The sequence below is a fragment of the Zonotrichia albicollis genome, chromosome 18 (assembly GCF_047830755.1).
Source record: "Zonotrichia albicollis isolate bZonAlb1 chromosome 18, bZonAlb1.hap1, whole genome shotgun sequence".
Taxonomy (NCBI): Eukaryota; Metazoa; Chordata; class Aves; order Passeriformes; family Passerellidae; genus Zonotrichia; species Zonotrichia albicollis.
Window position 1 is genome coordinate 133,513 of NC_133836.1, and position 21,392 is coordinate 154,904.

A 21,392-nucleotide genomic window follows, 5' to 3' on the forward strand; every position below is an offset into this window, starting at 1 on the left:
TCCATGATTTATTTGGAAAAATCGAGAACTGGGCAATGAACTACTTGCTAGGTACTGGAATTCTTTCTGAGGGAAAGGAAACAATTGAAAGCCATGTCATTATTTCTTGTAGCCAGTCTGTCACAATCAAAAGCTTAAATTTTCCATCGGTATCCAGAGATTACCTTTTGCTTGACTAGTGCAACCAAGAGTGATTTTACTGGCTTTTCTGAAAGCAAAGTAATTCCAAACCCAGGAACCCGAGATTCTACTTCAACAATATTTATATTTGTAATGTACAGCAAAACCATCAATATATACATCAAATGAGAAAGTTTCACAGCTTAAGTAAGCCATCCCAATATTCTTGCAAGGTGAGCATTCCAACACTTGGTTCACTAGTACACAGTTAAAACATGGAAGCACCTTTTCCTTTCTGTACCTGTCTAACTGACCTAGGAACTGTGCAGCCTACTTCTCTACCAGTTCTTTAATGACAGATGAGAGACATACATTTTAACAGTGTTTAAAATTCAAATTTCTCTCCATTTAGAAAAGCTTCTATTTCATCAGTCAAGGTCATAACACACTGTCAGAGTCACATTCTAGAGATAAGTTTTCTACCAGCTTTATGGGAAAGAGAAATTTATTTCTTGCTTACCTCACTACTGAAGGAGTTCTCCTCTATCTTCTCAGTTTCTGCCTCTGCCAAAGGGTTTTTCAGGGTCTGCAAGAACAAGGCAGCTTTCCTTTTGCGTTCCGCTTGTAGCTGCTTCTCCTTGGATTCTTTAGAGGCCTGTGCAAGTTTCTCCCTTGCTGCAGCTGCTAATCTATCCTCTAGTTTCTGCTTTGCTAAAAAAGACAATTAAGCATTAAGTTCAGAGTGAGTCATGCTTGGGGAACTCAGGCTTCCTTAAAACAAACACCTATCCCCATCCCAAACAGCCCCTCCAGGCATTCTCAAGCCTTCCCAATATAGCCATTCAATGACATGATAAGAACATCAGCTTGAAATTAAGAAACTCTAACCATCTTAATTAATACATACATCATTTGCTTAATGTAAAGCAGATATAAAGCAGTGAAGTAAAAACTTCTAACTTAAAATTACAAGAAAATCCAATCCTGATTATTCAGGATACCTATCCTTTTCTATTTATAAAAGCTATCTAAAGAAACTAGCTCCATAAAATGAGAAGCTTTTTAAGTCTTAAAGTGATGCTAACTCTCCAGTTTGCTCTTTCCACTGATGTGATCTTCACAGTTTCCATCCCTATTTAAATATATGTTAATACGTTTATAGAAAGAGCTGCTCCAGAAACTATTTCATCATTGTTACAACCGGCAGATTTTGTTGAGTGTGATTACATGTTGTACGTGATTACATGAAGAGAATAAGCGAATTGACTTAACTACGCACCTAACAGCTACTTAGTGTAGTGTTTTTCATCTTTCACTTTCATTTTTGTGCTTGGTATACATACAAAGCAACCAGATTGTTTTGTTCACAGGTTTTTCAACACACAGATCTTCCCAAGTGTGTTTTACTCTTCATTTTTATTATCATACAAAAAACTTCATATTTGCTTTAGATATGTAACACCACAGCACACTTTGTGCTACTGCAGTTTACAAAGCAACTGCAACTTCGAGGCAAAAAACCACCATTTTGAAAATTAAAAACTAAATACCTGTGGTATACTCGTAGTTGTGAGAAATACTAAATTTTTAAGCTGGTAAATACTGACAGAGCATCCATTTTAATAAGCACACTCTGCTGTGAAACAGCCTTGGGGAGGAATGGGTGAAACTGGCTTCTTTTAAAGCATTATTTCATTGAAATTCACACAGCATGCCCTTCTGCCCTAATGCACATTAACACAGTAACAGGAAAAACCCATACAAAGATTTAATGGCATTGCATTATAACAGCAACAAAGCATCAACAAGGCAATATCATTCTATATGGGCATGCTATATAAATGAAAAATAGCTTGTAGCAATTCACTGCTCACTGAAGAAAATGACAAACAGGTATGCCTTTGCTGGGCTTTGTTAATGCAATCTGGAAACTACACAGTCAGTGCTTTACTAGAAGGTTGTAATGAAAAACCAAAACAAAATTCAGAAAGATCAGGCATTAGGACAAAGCATTCAACCACCCCTGTGTGCTCTAAGTTTGACTTTGAACAACAATGAAGATTTCATTATTAAAAATAAGGAGGAAATTGTGGGAACAAAATTCTGGTTCTTATTAACATGACACATAAAATATTCAAAACACCTAGAATGTCACACATGGCCATTTCACAGTTTGTGTGAAGGACTCAATCCAGTTTGTTTTCAGTGCTGCATGGAATACCTTGTTTAGCTTCCAGCTCCTCCTGTGTAAGTTGAGGCTTTTTCTCTTCAGGAGCAGTACAAGGAGCAGTAATTGCTGGAGTATGGTTTGATGCACTGTTAGCACTCTCTTGGCCTTCCTTTCCCTCCTCTTCCTCCTCATCACTGTCATCATCTAATTTAACACGGTTTTTCTCCAAAGGAAGAAGGTCGTTTTCTTTGGCCTTGATTGCAAAGCTTATTGGAGCAAAGGATGCTGTGAATGAATGGGTAAGATTCCATGCATCATTAGACTACAGTAGAAGGCAGGTTCAATTTCCTGACTTTACCCATTACTCCTGCAGACTATGCCACAAAAAAAGTCATCATCCTATAACGCTAATTATTTTGGTGAAAAGGACAACATAATCCACTTTTTCTCTTTCTGTGTTTTTAAACAAACATGGGAAACTTCATTTGCAGTGTAAAGTTCTCAAAAAAAAAAAAAAAACCAAACCAAACAAGAACTTGGCACTAATTTCTAACCCATTTATAAAAAAAAACACTTTAAAGAAAAATGAATAGAAGAATTTAATTTTTCACTACCTAGTACTGTACTGTCTGCTGCAATACTTATGTTCCTCAAGATGCTTTTTGCATATATGCCCTATGAGATTGCAAGTAGGGAAATTTAAATACAGTAATTAAATTACATACCAGGTTATAAAAGATAAGCTTTGATTCTGGTAATAACGGGGTAAGGAAATAGACTCAGAAACAAAGAACTCCAGAATTCCAAGAGAAGAGGTAACTGATTTCCAATTTTTTCATGGGATTGAACAAATCCTAAAATGGGATTTTATTTCCTCAGAGGCAGAAGAAAAGTCTAGTATGGATGCTATGTCTGTCTTGGAGGCAAGTACCACATTTAGGTTATAATAGAGTGGGATTTGTACCATATTAAAGGAAATGAAAATAAGTTTATAGGAATCAGATTGCCACAAAATGACTCACTGGTTATATTCCATTATGTAAATTCGAGCAGATTACTACTATTAAAGTCCAGGGTCCAGTTTGCCACTTATTAATAGCAGGACAACAGAAACAATACATATTTCTTGGTGTACATTGCAGCTCTTAATAAGGCATCTTTGAAGGCAGGGAAGATTGTTCCTTCTCCAGAGAAGCTACTCAAGCTGCTCAGAGAAGAAACTGCAGAGTCTGGAGAGTCAGACAGCCACAGCAAAGAGCCCAGTGTTTGCTGGTTGTGGAGGAAATGCGAGCACAGTGAGAAGCAAGAAGAGAGAATTCCAAGGAACCACAGGGAGTAGATAAAATTATCAGTAATTAGGTAAGCCACTCAGGTGGCAGGAAGGAAGTTTCCATTCATGGAAACCCAGTTAAAGAGTGCTTTTTCTGTTTGTTTTTTACAGTGGCTTTCAGTTCCAGTTAAAAGATGAACATTTTCAAGTTTTACTGAAAATAAGAATTTTTAACATATCTTCTCCTGACAGGACAATAAATCAGCTCCCAGATATAAACAATAATTTCTGTAACTCAGGACACTAATAGTGTGCTAGCTAGCTTTGAGTGGCTTCCAGAGAGATCTTCCCATTCTGTCCCTCTGCTGCCATGACTGCAAGAGTAAAAACATTTCATTTAGAAAAGGGCCTTTTCTTCCAGCAATACTAATGCATAACAACAAGGGAAGAATGAGCAACAATGCATCCTCCACATGTATCCTTTTAAATAAGACCACTGCTTTTCTTCAGAATGAATGATTCCACTCTTCCACAAAACTTATAGCTGTCAAGTTGAAAATAACAAAAAAAGATTTTACTGGCATCACTGATGAAAGCCTTCAACTTTGCACAAAACTGATGTAAAATAATTTATTGTGTCAGACCATAAATATCTGATAGTCTGATAAGTAAGAAATATGAAAGCAAGCAAATTACTTATTGCAGACTTTTTTGATGCCTGCAGTGAAAATGCATTTTTCACATGATGAAATTCTTTTCCCTACCTTCTTTTCTTTTTTTATGTATATGTTATGAAACATTTTCATGCCCAATAAATCATGTTTCCATACCTTTCACCAGTTTACCATCATTGACAGCTTTAGAAGGAATATCCTTTTTAGTTCCTGGAACCCCCTTAGCACTTGGCTCAGATGCATCTTCAGGTGCATGTTCATCTGCAAATTGAGTCTCACTCGGTGTATCATTGGAATTGTCTGATGGAACATCTTCAGAAGAAGACACTCCCTTTTCAAAAGAAATGAGCAGAATTACTAACAAGATACTTATGAAATCATTAATATAATGTCTGTGGAGCTGCAGTTTTGTCAGTCATTTGAAAAATCACATTATCAGTCAATCACACTACAGGTGATTTTATATCAGTCAGCACTCATGACCACAATTCCACCCCATGTCAACCCACAGGTTGTAAAACCTCCAGACCTACAGTAAGAACATGTTATTTTACAGCAAAAAAACAAAAAAAAAAAAAGGTCTTCAGCTGACACACTTTTGCCAAAACTGCTTTAAAACTGTATCTTTAAAATTAGACCCTAAAAGCATGAACTTCTTTTGTATATTTATTTAGGTCTTGATTTCCAGGGTCCCAAACCAAATCCATAAAGTCAATTCCAAGGGAGAGGGTGAAAGCTTGTGACACTTTTTCCTTATGTACAACTGCAGGTAAATTTTTCGCAGAATCAGATTTCACAGGAATAATGTTTGATTTGTTCCAACATTCTGCTGAAGAACACTGGGCCTAGCAAGGTTTTTTTGTCACAACAGATGTGCTGAGATTTTCAAGGAGGTAAAGCATTACTGGTTCTACCATTACATGACTGAAGCATTCAGCATGATTTCTAAACTCACATCAAAAAAAATTCAAGAAGGATATTATAAAACATTCAAAGTATTTGCACAGTGAGTCGCGTGGTAACATTAAGTAATTTAACATAGTCAACCAAGAGTTTGTTTGCTCTGGCTGGTATGCATAAATGACATTGAAACTGAGACATTTAGCAGATCTTCCCTGCAGCCATTCCCTGACCAACAGAACTGATTTCTGAAGGTCCTCAAAGGGGAAAAGCACAATGAAATCAAGCACTTTACCCTGTATTTACTGAAGTCAGTAGTACAGTTTCTTATAATTTTAATGGCCAAAAGGAAAAGCATCAGTTGCATTAGTTGCCTATACATATATTACTAGAGCATAAAGATAATATCAAAGTCATTATTTTAAGAAACTGAAGAGAATGGTATTATCTACAAAGCCATGCAGTACAAAAATATTCATTGCTATGCTTGACCTCAAGGGACTTAAACCAGTGTCAGTTTCTTTTTAGCTGTACTCATTTGAACATTTAAAATGAATCCTTTACACTATAATGCTTTGGTTAGTGTACAATTTCCCCCCAACTACACGTTAACAAGTCCTTATTAATTATGTAAGTATTATGCATTCAACCCCCTGGTTTGCAAATAACACTTTGTAGAACAACAGTCAGCATTGTGGCACAGGACAATTTTGGTTGTAATTTATCAGCTGAGTAAGATCATATTTACCATGGCTTATCTTTATAAATAGTGTTTCCAAAACATTTTTTCACTATTAAAACAAAACATCAGACACAAGTGTTCCAAACAGCAACCATTATTGAATTTCTTCATTTTCCACAAAGCAATTCCGAGGAGTTTACCCACAGGCCTACCTTCTTCAGTTTAAGGCTCCCCAATCTAAGCCTTGAGATGACAAATGACATAGGGCCTAAAAAAAAAATAGCTCTTTCCCATGAAAAGTTAACATCAGATAATGTAGTTCTGATATTATTTGCAATTTTTTTTTCAGTAAGAGAACAATCTAATTATCTAACATGAGAATAGTTAAAAACATGGATGCCAAGTCTGGCTGCCACTTTCTAATAACATGGACTAGAAGAAGCAAAGCAAGTAAGAAACTGTGAGATTCTGAAGCTCCAGTATTGTTGCAGTCATGACTGGACTCTAACAAAACCTCCCTCAGAAAAAGGCATGTCAGAAAGCTCCTCCAGCCTCTGTGCTACTGTTGTACAAAGAAGGTCGAGGCATATGGGAAGGTATGGGGGTTAAAAGCCATAGCTAACCCTTCTGACAGCAGAACACTAATCACAATCCTACAAAGCTCTAAACCTATACAAAGCATATTTTCCCTCGTATAGAAAGCCAGAAGATCTTCAGGCTGTCATTTTATATTACAGCCACAGTCGACTGGCATATAGTAAAAAGCAAGAATTAAATATCACACCACCTCACAGATCCTTACTTTAATGCTGTACAAAACTAAAAAACTACAAAAAGCATTCACATCCTTTGCTGATCAATTTCTTCCTAATTTAGCGTTCCACTTTTAAAATATCTCATGGTAAGACAACTGGTAAGTCCTTTTCTCACATTTACTGCATTTTTAATAGAAGTATGTATAAAAATACATGTACCTGGCAATTGTCACCACTCTCTTTTTGAAGGAAGAACTGTTTTTTAAATTCATAATATGCATTATACTGGTGCCATGGTTGCAGGAATTCAAACCTGTTGAAAGAAAACTGAGCATGTGAAGATGCACATGAACACAGCTAAAACTAACAATTCCTTACCATCTAGTCTTCTCTAGCAAATGGATTGTTATTTGATGTTTAGAAGCACTCTTACTTAATCCTAAACTTCAGAGGATACGAATTCAGAGCATGCTTACTAGAGACATTTTTGACAGGTTGGTTGTTTTGATAATTTGAGCCATAATGCTTTCCCATTGCCATTAAGTATGTCCCTAAATTTCAATTAAACAAAAAAGCAAACAATAATACTCCTCTTCTCAAAACCTGCATGTCCTGCATTTTAATATCTTAAAAAATTAAAACCTTAGCTTTTGAAATAGCAGTTTAAACAACATTTTCTCTTACCTGAGATCATTCTTGGCACGAACACTAGTTTCAAATTTTACCCCATTCCTAGCAACATACTCAGCTAGCTTGTCAATAACAGGCTGGATATCTGGAGGTGGAGGTATAATGGCAACCACTGGAGCAATTGTGCTGAAAACATCACAAGTAAATGTTTTTTAAAAATAGAACAAAAATCTTTCAGACTTTTGCTTTAACAAAAAAAAAAAAAACCCAAAAAACAAAAACAAAACCCTAAACAAACAAAAACCAAAACAAAGTCAACAAAAAAATCCCTGAACAAACAATACAGAGATGTTTGTTCTCTTTGTTCATCGTGCTGTTAAAATAGTTTGATTCAATAACAGAACCCTTGCTAAGCACTCCGTATTGAAGTGCAGGAACACGACTCCCCCAGTCAACAAGCAAATCTGTCCGAGGTACCTTGTAGATGTTGTGGTGGAAGCCAACCCACTGGTGCTGTCAGTTGTGTCTGGGGGAGGCGGGGGTGTGGTACCAGGAGGGGGAGGAACTGTCGCTACCCCTGTAGCGCTGGACACAGTCACCCCTGGGGGCAGGGCATTGTAGTAGGCAGCAACATCAATTCCCGGCGGTGGAGGCGCCAGGCAATAGGTGCCATCTGGGAGCATGTAGTAGCTGTAATACATGGCTGCCACAGTTGCTACAAAGACACATTTAAGAACAAACTTCTAATTAGACGGAAACCACCCAACGCCATGCATTATTACATTAATACAAACACACTGAGAATCCGGATTCACACAACACACTGTGAAACGCCATCTCATTTCTCATGTAAAAAACAAAAAACAACCAAACACAAGGTAAAAAAGGAAAGGCTCACATTAACAAATTTAGGATGAGTAGGAAATATGTAGATTATGGGACAGAATGCAAATGTACTGAGGGTCATGGACGTGAATAAAGAAGTGAACTAGAGTAGGCATATTTAAAAAGGAGCTAGTATGAAATCACACTTCCTAATCTAATTCATGTCTGGTTATTTAACTCCATTAAAACTGTTTTCATTAAGAAGGAAATGTGCATATATTCAAAATTAGCATTAACAAACTAAACCACTAGAAACACTATACACATATTAAAGCCCTATATTATATATAAATATATATATAATATATATAATATTATATATAGGAGACATATATAGGCAATACAATATTTCAAATTAATTACAGTAAGAGTTTGCACCTCTAGAAGCAAGGTTTAATCAATGCACTAGATTTCAATGAATTATTATCTTAAAAGTTTAATAAACATTCTCATGTGGCAGTATTTACTTTCTTCAAAGAATAAAATGTAATGAGAACAGAATACAGTTCTGTTAAGTTTTAAAAGCAGGGAGAGGAGTTGCAAACTGATCTAGTTTTGGTACTAAATTATAATCTCCCAGTTTCTATCATATACGTTTACGTTCAAAGCTGACATGAAAGTAATCAAAAAGCTGACTAGCTCTGTTCTATTAAGATACTTATTCTGATTTTTTTCTTTCTTGAAATAACCAGTGATTTTCAATTTCTTCACAGAAATCTTACTTTGATTTTAAGATTCCCTTATGGCACAGTTTTAAATACAAATTACTTCCTTGCATATACACATTACACTGACAACACCTGTAATCCTTTGGGGGTTCTGAATCTATGATGCATAAAAATCAACTCAGTTATTACGGTGATAACTGATCTGCAGCAACGCTGCTGAAAAACCAAGAACTCAATCAGCACCACACTGGTCATTACTTACAAATGCATAATAACATGAAACTCTACTGTAGCGAAGGCTTCACTACAAATTTTCTTATATCTCAGTAGCGTCATATTGTCAGTCCCATAAATAAAAGGGTAAGTTGCATTTCTATATTTAAGGAATCAAGGACTTTCAGAATTCTGAAAGCTGAAAAGAATTAAGAGGCACACAAACTCATTTAAGCTTGACTATCTTTTTAAGTACCAGAATTTACAAAATCTGCAAGAACAAAATAATATAATAAGGGTATTGTTCTAAACATACTCACAGACTGGAGACTTGGCCTCCTGCCTGCTCACCCCCAACACACCATTCCTGGTTTCCCTGAGCTGCCACTCAACAGATACTCAGAACAGAACTTCAAAAATTCAGGAGATTGCAAAAGAACTAACACACAGGATGAAGCATGAAGCCAAACTTATTCTCTTCCCACCAGCATCCACACACAATTCATCAAAACACACCACCAGCTGCCTCCTCACAAAGCACTTACAATCAGAGGAATATTCTGCCTGTGATGTCTGCACAGCTGCCCCGTCTGTTGACTGTGGCGTAGATGAATTATTATCTGATTGTGCTTTGCGCACCAGTGCTGCAAGGGGGTGATCAGGGTCCACCACCTTCAAAGGCTGAAAATATTTTGAAGTAGGAAAAAAGATTAAAATTGAAGTACATATTTTAAGAACAGAAGCATCAACATATTTGGGAAAGCAAATTTATCTATGTTAATAGACATCAGGAATTATGTGCAAACACTGAAGTTACTGTTTTTGTAGCTCTCACATCCGAATCAATGTATTTGAAAATAAGTAAAAAACAAGACAAAATCATTTTCATGTAAACAGAAATTAATGACAGAAAAAAAATGGTTATTACTGTTAGCCAGTGACTGCCCTGTCTGGGATAAGGCACAAAACCTGCCTTGTCTAAATATCAGACAGCATCACAGCCATTCCTCTGAAAGCCTCAGATACATACAACTGTCTGTCACTCCTATTATTCCATTGCTGCTCAGTCTCAGAAAATAAAAACAACTAACACATCTAGCAAAATTTACATGTAATGAGTGCAAATTCTGGTGAACTATTTACTTGCTGGAACTGTTATTTCATGTCAACATTTTATCTACTAAAACCTAAGAGGAAAAAGATATCTCTCTCAGCTTATATACAGAAGGCATTAAATACCTTAATCTCTTTGCTTCAACACAGGTTCTGTAGGATAAATCCTTAAGTGGTGCCCTCAATACCAGAGGGCATCAGAAACAGAAATCTAATTCCTTGGAAATGTAAAAAAACCAATTTGTGTACTAGAGAAAAGGTAACTCAAAAGTTTACCAAAACAGAGTTAAATTACAGTCCAAAAAAAACCCCAGACCTCTGTCCATAAAAGACCTGAGCACCTGCGTATTAGAATTTTTGTGTCCATGAATCAGGTGTTTTACAAGATAAAAAGGTAATTTTAATAATGTCAAGTACCTTCATGAGCTCTTCAAGCCTACTGCATTTTTTAGATGCAAAAAGACTTGGATGAAGATAATTTCCATCATCGTCATCATCATCATCATCATCTTCCTCAGATTTGACTTTCGAGTCTAAATAAAAGCAAAGTCTGAATTTTATTTGTGTTTGCTATGGCCTTGCTTTGGGGGAGAATGATGATACAGGACAAGCATGAATTCTTAGGAAAGCATCATTCATATACATCAGCTTAGTCACAAAAGCATAGATCCAAGATATTGCCCAACATCAATAAAACTGAACCCTAAATAGACAGACCAACCTTCAGTTGGACTTGACCTATATGATTGTTTCTAAAACTTCCACATCATAGCAGCTCCTGTAGCTGAAAGTTTCCACAAACCATATTTTTTTCTTTTAAATCTCCAATTTAAGCAAAATTTTGAATCATCACATCAATCTCAGCTGCAGTGGAATTCCAGAAAAACGTGGGTATTTTAACAAAATGACCAGCATCTGTTTCACTGATTCCCCATCCTGAAGCCAGCATTTCCCAAGGAAAAACTCACGTTTTTTCTCGTCAGCTTTACTTTCCGAAGGAGCCGCATAGCGTCCTTCCTTCATGGCCTTCTGGATGAATTTGTAGTAGGGATTGAGGTAGTGATCAAACCGCAGAAAGTCAAACTGGGAGTTGCGTGCTTGCTTGGCTTTCAGCATGATCTCAAACTGGGCTCCCTGCTTGCACACAAAGTTTGCAGTTCGCTCAATGATCGCATGCATTTTTGCCGTTGGTGGCTGTGAAAGTAAAATAAGACATATTTGTATTTTCATAAGCAACTTGTACAGTGTGTTAGAACTCCAAAGGGAATCAGAAAGTAGTTCCCTGTCCTTCTCGGCTTTCTTTAGCAACTTAAGTTTCATAATCACTTAAAACTAGTGATAGTACATCAGCCCTAAAAAAATAACCAAAACAGTCCCAAACTTCCTCAGCTGCTCAATCCATTCCTCTTGCAAGATCCTCTTCTTTTACCAGCACTGCTGTTTCTGCATTGAACACCAAACTGAAGAGGGCAACAGATCCTGGATGACCTTGGTGTTACAATATCTCAAGGTGCTCTGAACACTCAACATGTATGGTTTCCTTCCCACAAGCTGTCCTTAATTCTGTTATCTCTGAATGCACAAATATTGCTCCCTAACTAGAAATTTCTTACTTCGTATTTGTTTGGGAAGAACATGTTGCCTCTCAAGACCAACATCCAAACTACAATTCCCACGTCCATTCCCTTAAGAGTCATTGAAAGCTGCAGCAATAAAGCAAAAGATAAAGTAAATAAAGTTTAGCAGCATCCTTGCTTTTTCACTCCAGAAATCCCTAGAGAGCAGTGTGATATGAAACCCAAGATGTGAAGAGAACAGGAGTACAGTTAAAGAATGAATGAACATTAGTCATCGCTTTTAATCTCGTACTCAGCTGTTTCATCTTGTACTCAGTAAACTGTAAAAAAACAATCTGTGTGCCTATGAAGACTGGAGTGTCACATTAATTTGGTTTAGCTCTGCATTTTTACTGCACAGATAACCGGCTACAAACCTCAGATGCAAACCTCAGTTGCAAACCTCAGAAAATGTTTCTCAGAAGACTGGAAACACTTGAGACAAAGGCGCTCCACGTAGGGAAAAATCTGAACACTATCAAACAGTACAATTTTAAAAGCTGTTTTCTGCCAATTGGATCCTTTACCAGGACATGTTCAATATGAAAAATAACTGGCTGTTTCAAGTTTTATTTGTCCTGCTAAAACCCCAGCAAATATTGCTTTAATGAGAGGCAATGATGTTCTTAAACTTGTAACATTTTGTGCATTATCAGCTTCACATCATGTATCAAGTTTTTTTCTATCTCTCCTCAGAAGTTATTAAGCAGAAATTTCCTCTAACAGGCCACTTCAAGAGCATCCACAGACTTCTTAAAGTGCCCTGGTGAAGAACAACCATCTTTGTCCATTATCACTTTAAAGCAGTGGAAGACCTTTGACCTGCTTCTCACAGTTCTTCCATTCTAAACTCCAGAATGATATTACTGCTGCAATTGGAGCTGCCATACACTGAACATTCCATAGTTCTTTTTTTTGCTGCCTGGCTTGTCTTCACGAAATACTTCCACTTTGCTTTGATCTCTATTACAGGAGATATAAAGTATGTGTCTTTATTGAACTGCACCTTGCAGACTGGGAGCAGTCTCCCAGTCTAGCAAGCTGATTCTCAAATTTCTTAAATTTAAGCAGAATAAATATCTTCCATGGTAAAGCTGAATGACTTGAATAGAACACCAACAACAAATCAAGGCTTACAAAAAAAATTCTCACAATTCCCAATCCAAGGTTAAGTATACACTGCTTTCAGAGCTGCTGTCTAGACATTTTGATGCTTGTTGGTTTTATTTTTATTTTAATCAAAACCAAATACACCTCTATTTGCTTTCTGTTTATGTGAATATACTGGAGTCCAACAGCTGATTGAGAAATTACTTTAGTAAGCCCCACACTGCACTAGGCAATGTAAATAGGAAATACAGCCTAAATTTCAGAAAAAAACTCAAGCCAGGCAGCTATCTAAACCAACACTCTTTCACCAGCAGGTAAGTTTTGGAAACAGTTTCAAAATGCAAAATAAGAACCTTTTCTCTGAAAACTCAAGGTTCTTTAAATAAAAGCTAATGAAAAATAGAAACACACAAATACTCTGTGCTCAGTATTAGTTATTCTAAAGGAATGTTCTGAGTCTTCACTAGCCAACGTTATCAAGGTGAGAATACCAAACTGAGCCCACAACTAAATTAACACTTTCATGACCACAGTTATACAAGAAAGAATATGACCTGATTTTCCAGCATCTTTTATGAAACTTGAAATACATTGAAAACCCCTATAATTAGACCTGTACTCAAGCAGGTGTCTTTTCAGCTCCCTTCAAGAACAATACACAAGTCCAATTAAGTCTACAGAACACAGCAAATTCTAGCAACATCACATGAAGGAAGGCGCTTCTATGTTCTAATACTTTCAAGGTATTTCAGACTTTGCTAGAAATAAATTACTGTTTTTCTCCTCGAATATGCTAGTTTTATATACAGCATTAACAACTGATCAGTTCCTATCCCCTTCAGACTGGGACCCGATTAAAAAGATTCTAGACAAGAATTCTTGAACACAAGCAAACTTTTAGTTTAATAGTCCTTTATGTTTGGAATGTTGAATCTTACATCTCAGCAAGCATCCATTCCAAGAACAACTGCCTCTTCTCTGCATTAGCTAAAATAATATCACAAGTGATACCAAATGCACTTAGCATAAGCACAGCAATCATTTCAGTGTGAAAAAGAAGATTCAAGGGTGTTCACGGAACTCAAGAGTTCACAACAGAACACCTGAAATTAACTTACTACATTAGAATTTAAAATGTACCACGCTAAAAGTTAATTGAAAAGAAACGAACCCAACCACCAAACAGAGCACCATCAACTGCTCAAAAGCTGGCAGAAGTGTAGGCTGCATTACATGTACACATACCAGTTCCACATCAGAGGGTACATTCAGTCCTGGAGGGGCAACAAAAGGTTCCTCATTTTCCTCTGTATTTTCTGTCTGAGCCATTTCTGCAAGAAATGCCAAAACAAAGTATTTAGGAAAAAAAAACAAAGTACACAAATGCTTAAATTTTTTTTTAAATAAAGTATTTCTAAAATGATGTGCAATCAAGGAACTAATCAAATGCAGCTATATAAACTGCATTTATACTGAAGACATTTAAATCTGGTTTAAAAGAATAACATGTATTACAGTCCACTATTTGATATAGCAGAAATATTCCTCTGAAAATACTTTGCTTTACAGATTTTTATAATAATTGAAGTTAAAAGTTTACTTCTTAAAGATCTTATAGTATTATCTATTCCACTAGCCTTAAGAGAAATTGTATTCCCCTTTCCCCCTGACAGATTAGAACAAGTGCAGGAACACCTGACCATGGGAGCTGTGGAAACAGAACAACCCCGTAAGGAATGAGATGTCCCAATGATTACTGAGGACAAACCATGCAACAAGGGGAATTCACTTTTTTGATTACTTTCTAGTGGGTTTGGTTTTGTTTTGTTTTTTGTAATGAACTCAAATAGTTTAACTCCACAAAGGTACAGAGAAATTTTAGCAGCCAAGAAAGGAAAGAACAGCAGACAAGAAGAATACACTGTTTCTTTTGGCAGCAGCTCCAGCTAACAGTATGTGGTTATAGGGTCTGAAACAAATTAATTAAACTCCAGAAAAGACAATCAATTCTGCTTCAGTATAAAAGTACACAATCTCTCAGACACAGCAAAAAAAACTAAATAAACTTTAGCACCTAAAATGATCTTGCACTGCAACTTGGAGGGAAAAAACCACATATCACAGCAACCCACCAAGATATAATTGAGCAACCCAATTGTTAATTAAACAATCCTCACTTTACTAAGACATAGTTCAACAACATTTGAAACCTTCCTAAAGAATGTATGACAAAAATATGAAGTTACTGGAATTATAGATGACAACATGACAACTGAATTCTGTATTTTTGAGGTCATGGAGCAGGGCACACTAAGCTGAAGACAGACTCATTTATAGCAATTAAGATGACAAAATCAGAACTTAGAAATTTACATTCTTATTAATTATTATTTTATGCTTGCAGTGATATTTTTCATCTTGACTGAGAAACACAGTGTTAGCAGACAGCCAATGTAAGGAATTACTATTTTTTCCTGTTAAGAATCAGCATGACAGCAGAATTAAATTCCCCGACTACTGCAGTACTGACTGTGCCATAGCAGGAAAACATTTTTAAGCTCAAAGAGAACAAAGTCTTCAAAAACTCAGTAACAGAGTACCATAAAGACTGATGAAATGTTCTCAGAATTTTTAATTGCTTTTTAATAGCACATATATTTTAAACACTCAACTGCAAGACAGAAGTGCTATGTCCCCCACTTTCAATTAACCCTTGTTATTTTAACCCCATACCTCTTTGTCTTGCAGGCTGATGCTCCTCCTCTTCAGTGGGTTCTGACGGGTCATAATAATCACTGCCATAACGGAATCCCACTGCATTATAGGTACCATCCTCTGCCAAAGCTTCACTGAGTCTTTTATATTCCTCCTCTTGAACAAAAATACGATTGCCAACATTAGAACGTGTTCAGAAGCTAATTTATTTTTTAAAAAGTAATATTTCTTACTTTAGTTTTTAAATAAGAACTTTTCTCCTGATCACTTTAGCTGTCATTAAAAACGGAACAGAAAAACAAGTATGCCCCCATGCTGACCATTTCTTTCTCCTCGAAGAGACACAGGCTGTGGATTAAGACATTCTAATGCAATTATGCATATAAAAGCACAGAATTTCCTTTAAACAACACTAAAAATGAAGAAGAATGTGTTTATTTTGGGGGGGTCCGAAATCCCAGTCTGCCCTCAGAATCTGGGCAATTTCTCTGTGGATCTACAGTTAAACTATCCTAGGGTCCTCTCACATACGCAGAGACTCCTGCTTTTCGAATCCACTGGGTACTGTCAAGATAATATCAGAAAAAGAGAGTATAAAATTAGGAGTAAATTTAGTTTCATAATAATTTATTTAAACCTGCTTTTTAAAATAACCATGTTATTCCTTGAGCAGTACCTTGCCTTGCCTCCTCCTCAAGCAAGTCCGTATGCAAGGCTAAATACCTCTCTTCATCACAGAGGGCTTCTATTCTAGCCTCCTCTTCAGACAATTGATAATCTCTGTTCCAGGTGGAATACTCAGCATCATATTCAGAAAGGTCATGCAGGTGACCACGCCCATCATACCTGCAGGATGAAACAGCTGGTCAATGCAAAGAACTTAGGGCTTGGGTTTATGCGACTACTTAAATACTTACCCAATAAAAATGAAAAAAAAAACAACTTATATGTTAACGCATACTCCCTTTTAGAAGTTACAATTAATTTTGCTAATCATTTGTCACCAACTATCGAAAATTTGTTTAATAGTCTAAATTCCTCTCAAAGAAACTAATAAATTATTACAATTAAAGCCAAAGGTATCCTTTAATAGTTTTAAGTGAGATCCACTTCCTTAACAGCTCTTACCGTACGTGCTTCAACCAACCAATCAATGCCACTTGCAAAATACGTTTTTCTGGAAAGTCAAATAGCTTACATTCACACAAACCCGAGTACATAAATACCTATCCGTAAGAACCAAACGGTCGAAATTTCCTCGCTTCTTTCTGCTAGTCCCGAACTCTCAGGAGAAATCTTCACCAAAGAAACTTGCGTCCATTGGAGGTAAAATCATGGCTAGGCTCGGCCCCTAGCCATTTGGCTGAGGAAATAAGTTCTGGGTTATGTGATAGAGAGACACACATACATAGGAACAGTAACATAAACATGCAATTTAAGGAGGTTCACCGCAAAATCGGCAAAGATCAAAGATGTACAGTTCCTTTCTACTACGAAATCACTTTATTTGCAGGAAAAGCACTGCATTGGGATAATGTTTACGCATCAGTAAGAGAAACTGATTGGAAAGTAAAGTGACAGTAAGCTTGACTCCGCTGAGGTGTCTTCCCACACACAACTCTTGACTTGTGCCAACTTGCTAGACCAAAAACAAAGAAAGTAAATATTCTTATAGCAAAAAGCAAATGAAACATAGGTCTGGTTAATCAAGCTCTGTCCACAGGCAAATCTGAACCCAAGTCTTCTCATAGCAATGTGCTTTTCTCAAAATGGTGAAAATGAAGACTTCCTGCTGCTGGAGATAAAAGGAATCTAAGCTTCCAAAGGAGTTTATAAGATTAGCAATTGCAAGCTGCCTTAACTCACAAATGTACCGTTATTTGGTATTTCAGTATGTGTGCACAGACATGCACATACTTAGTGTTTGCTCTCTACAATTTCTGTAACACCTGCAAACAGGCCTCTGCTGCAGAGAACCCCAAAACCCACCTCTACCTATGAATGAAATCAATCACAGTAATTATTTTAGTTATTATTTTTGATTTTTTAGAAGTGTGCAACACAACACTTCCACTCCTGTGTGAGAAATGAAACAAAACTACAAATAATTATGGTTGCTTTGTCCTGCCTTCGTGTCTATGTCAATTTAACAAATTTATTTCAATGGCAATGATCATTAATGGAGTAAGCACCAAAACAGTGCAAGGGCACTTTCTTTTTTCTCCAGTCCTATGGAAGGCAATCAAAAGACCTTCCTCTACTGACATTTTTCCAAAACAAATATGGTTTTAAGTCAAAATAAGAAAATCCTGTCTAGCACTAAAGCAGTGATAAAACTGAGGGAACAAATATCTATAGTATGTTATGTGACCCTTTTCAAATCAAAATCCTTCCATCTTTTCCACTGAGGTTTTCACGGTCAGCCACAACTTGTAATTATTCCTTCAGTGCTCCACTCAAACATAGCCAACCTGATCTCTCATCTTCACTTTGTCCAACAAAACATTCAGGTAACCCTTTCTGAATGAGTTTATTTCCAAATCCCACCCTGAAACAACTCAAGAGACCAGAAGAAACATCAAAGCAGATTCTATTACTCTCTGCGGCCACAAACCTGGACCTATGGCAGAACAACCAAGAAGCCAGCCCTGACATAAAATTTCAAGAGCAAGCACCCAAAATCAAATCCATTCTGTCTGATGCAGTAAATCATGGCACCAGGAAAAGTAAAGAGACCAAGAACTACTTCTGGGGTGTCCCATCAACAGCCTGCAGCCAGATTATGTAGGAGAAACAGGAAATCCCCATTTTCTTTAAGATGGATAAACACCTTTGCACTCCCAACACTGCCCCATTCTCACCTACAGAACATACAATGTGCCTAATAAATACTCCGACAATCAGGCTCCCTTGGATTCCAAGCGAAAAAAAGAGGATGTTTGTGGTTTGCACTGAAAAGGAACAGATCATTCCCACTCTCCACCCTGCCGAACCTGCCTTGACAAGCGGAGCAGAAAGACCCATCGCACGCTGCCGGCCAGGAGGAGGGATCTCCCAGCGCTGCGAGAGCGGGAAACCCCAAGTTCCCGCAGACGGGGGGGGGGCCTGCAGCGTTCCCAGAGCACCCTCGGAGCGCTGTGCCGGGAGCAGCTGCCTCCAGCCTCGCCACGGAAGATCCCGACGCACCTGCCAGAGCGAGCCGTCTGCTCACCCCCCGCCCTCACTGCCCACAGCACAAGGGGGGGAACAGAAAGAGGCTATCACAGGAGATCTCGCAGCACAGTCTGGGGGTTGTGTTACACCGACCTATCGATCATGATCTTGGGGTCTCCCATCCAAGGAATAAGGTGTCGCCCCTGCTCCTGGTACTGAGCCTTCTCATCATCCCGAAACAGCTTGCAGGCATAGCCGAACACCAGCAGCTCCACACGGCTACTCCCGCCTCCACCTCCACCTCCTCCGGGGGGGCCGGGCACCGTTCCCCCGCCTGACAACAACATTAGGGGCGGCGGGCCTGCTTCTTCTGCAGTCCGTCGAGACCCTCCGAGCCCTCCGTACATCACCGGGGAGCGCAGCGAGGCGGAGGCGGCTCGCAGGAGCACCGACTATCCGAGCAGCGAGTCCCCGCACGGCCAGGCCCGCGCTAAAGCCCCCGGCCGCAGAGCACCACAGCCGCCATCACCCGAAACAAAATGGCGACACTTCCGGTTCCGCTGGAGGCCCAGGGACGGGCTGGCTTTTGGCGACCGCAGATTCGAGTCAAGTTCCGGCAGCCCGAATGTTAAATCCGAGGATAACGTGACTGCGCGGTACCGGCGAGGACACTACGCGCTCACTGACAACGGTCGAGGCCCGGCGGAGCGGTGGAGCCATGGGCGCGGCCGTGACGAAAGTGCAGCACGGCGGAGGGCGGGGCGGTGCCGCCCGGCGCGCTGAGGGCCCGAGGTGGGCGGGGAGCGGCGGACTCCGCTGGAGCGGGCTCGAGGAGCTTAAAAACAAAACCAAAACAAATCCTGGTGTCCGCCGCGCTGCTTTGGAGCCCCAGCAGAGGCTGAGGGGCTCAAGGCAGTGCAAGGACCTGCAGTATAAAGCGGGCATCAACCTCAGGCTGCGCCCATGAAGCTCGAGAGGAAAGCCTGGGAGGCAGGGTGGGAATCACAGAATCCATGCGGTTGGGAAAAGAGCTCTGAGACCATCGAATCCAATCTATGACCGAACACCACCTTATAAAGCAGACCAGGGCACCGAGTGCCACGTCCAGTCTTTGAAAGGGGAGAGGGAGGACTTGGGGCACTGACTAAAAATATTTTAAGAAAGTTTATAATCTAGAGAATTTTTTTTACTAAAATTGTTTGACTTGGGCTGAAATTTTCAAAGTTGTGTACTTCGTGGTTATTACTTTCATCACTCTTCAAGAAGTATGAAGAAACACGTTGTTTTGTATATTTTATAATAAAATTCTGTAAGGAAGCTCATGGTGTTTTGTGATTCAGAGTGGGAATTATGCCATATCCTTAGTTTCTGAGTGCCCATAAATGCTGGCAGAGCTGGTGGAATGTGTGAAAAACTCTTGGCATCGTTGTGCAGACAGGGTTAAAATATGTAAAATAGCAAGGGAAGAAATGCAGCAGCACTGAAAGAGGTGGATATTTTATATCTGCATTTAGAAATCCTACCATGTGAACTTGTCAGAGGATACCAAGTGTACGGATGGGAACGCACTTGATCATTGTGGAACAATTTGATACCAGCTTGAAAACACTTGGGGTCAAAAAAAGAGTAGGAGAAAAAATAAAAATAAAATGAAGAAAAATATAAAACTAAGAAAACAAACAAAAAGTTTTTGATGGGGACTGTAAGAAAGCAATGTGTGGTGATGATTTTTGTGACTTCCCTAAGTCCTTTGGTAATGCAAAGGATTCAGCAGCAAGATAGTACAGCACAAAAAGGGCTCTGTGCAGTAGAAGTGGCAGCATTATAAGATAGCTTCAGACCATTTTCCTGGGATATCAGCATTTAAGACAAGGACGAGAACAGTGCATAGGTCAGATAAGGGACAAAAATGGAAGACTTAGTTAAAATAATGTAATTACAGAAAGATGGAGGGAGTATTTTATCCAGTAAAGCATTTTCCAGACAGCTGAGCCATTTCTAGAAGAACGAAGAGCTCACCAGAACACCCAGGAACAATAAAGCACTGGGTGTTGATAATGTTCCCACTGAGTTATTATGAATGGAAGGGAAAATTGCCTTAAAAATAAATTTGTGTTAATTTGGTAGCTTGAAAACAAAGAAATGGTAAAGGGGAATCATGTGTCTGTTTTTGAGAAAAGGGACAAAACGAAGCTTGAGGGTTGGGCAGTATCTTTCTGTATACTGCAGCACGTGATGTTCTCAGCTCTCTGTTCACATATCATTAGCCTGTCATCAAAAGAGGGATTCAGAAAGGTTTCTGAAATAACAGGACAACTGCGGCACAGTTCTTTTCTGATTATTGTGCACCTGAGGGAAAGAACAGAAATATAAACAGACTGCATAAAGATTTTCAATATATTTATGCAAGTTTGTCATAATGCATTATGAATTTGCATTGGAATAAAAAAGCACCCATCCCTTCCTTTTTTCCCCAGCATGAGTAAAAAATTAAACTTTTTTCCTTTTTATTTACTCTAGACCAACATTGGGAAGAAAATGCGGTGCTGATCATGGCACATGGTATGCCTTTTTACCACATTTAACAATACAACCAGTTTTAATATCTACGAGTAAGAAAAAAAAAAATATGTTGAGCTTACTACAGACTTGTAAAGTCTTTATATGATAGGATGACCATGTTGGTACATTCAGACCCTTGATTAGTCCCAGCTGTTC

General features: G+C 38.4%; 1 protein-coding gene across 6 annotated transcripts in view; it reads right to left on the reverse strand.

The window, feature by feature from the left end:
• The window catches only part of SFSWAP (splicing factor SWAP), a 36,709-nt gene extending 17,347 nt beyond the window's left edge, over window positions 1-19,362 (reverse strand). The window contains exons 1-13 of one of the 6 annotated variants that reach the window (XM_074554595.1): window positions 18,828-19,356; window positions 16,198-16,367; window positions 15,540-15,677; window positions 14,052-14,137; window positions 11,049-11,274; window positions 10,498-10,613; window positions 9,513-9,648; window positions 7,679-7,916; window positions 7,256-7,387; window positions 6,791-6,884; window positions 4,391-4,565; window positions 2,342-2,575; window positions 641-831 (exon numbers count right to left, since the gene is read on the reverse strand). In XM_074554595.1, the coding sequence (XP_074410696.1) occupies window positions 641-831; window positions 2,342-2,575; window positions 4,391-4,565; window positions 6,791-6,884; window positions 7,256-7,387; window positions 7,679-7,916; window positions 9,513-9,648; window positions 10,498-10,613; window positions 11,049-11,274; window positions 14,052-14,137; window positions 15,540-15,677; window positions 16,198-16,367; window positions 18,828-19,081 (2,190 nt within the window). In that variant the 5' untranslated portion in view covers window positions 19,082-19,356. Of the gene's footprint in view, window positions 1-640; window positions 832-2,341; window positions 2,576-4,390; window positions 4,566-6,790; window positions 6,885-7,255; window positions 7,388-7,678; window positions 7,917-9,512; window positions 9,649-10,497; window positions 10,614-11,048; window positions 11,275-14,051; window positions 14,138-15,539; window positions 15,678-16,197 lie in introns of all 6 variants that reach the window. The other 5 variants (XM_005494010.4, XM_005494011.4, XM_026797446.2 and 2 more) reach the window with 5 other exon arrangements.
• Window positions 19,363-21,392: the final 2,030 nt, after the last annotated feature.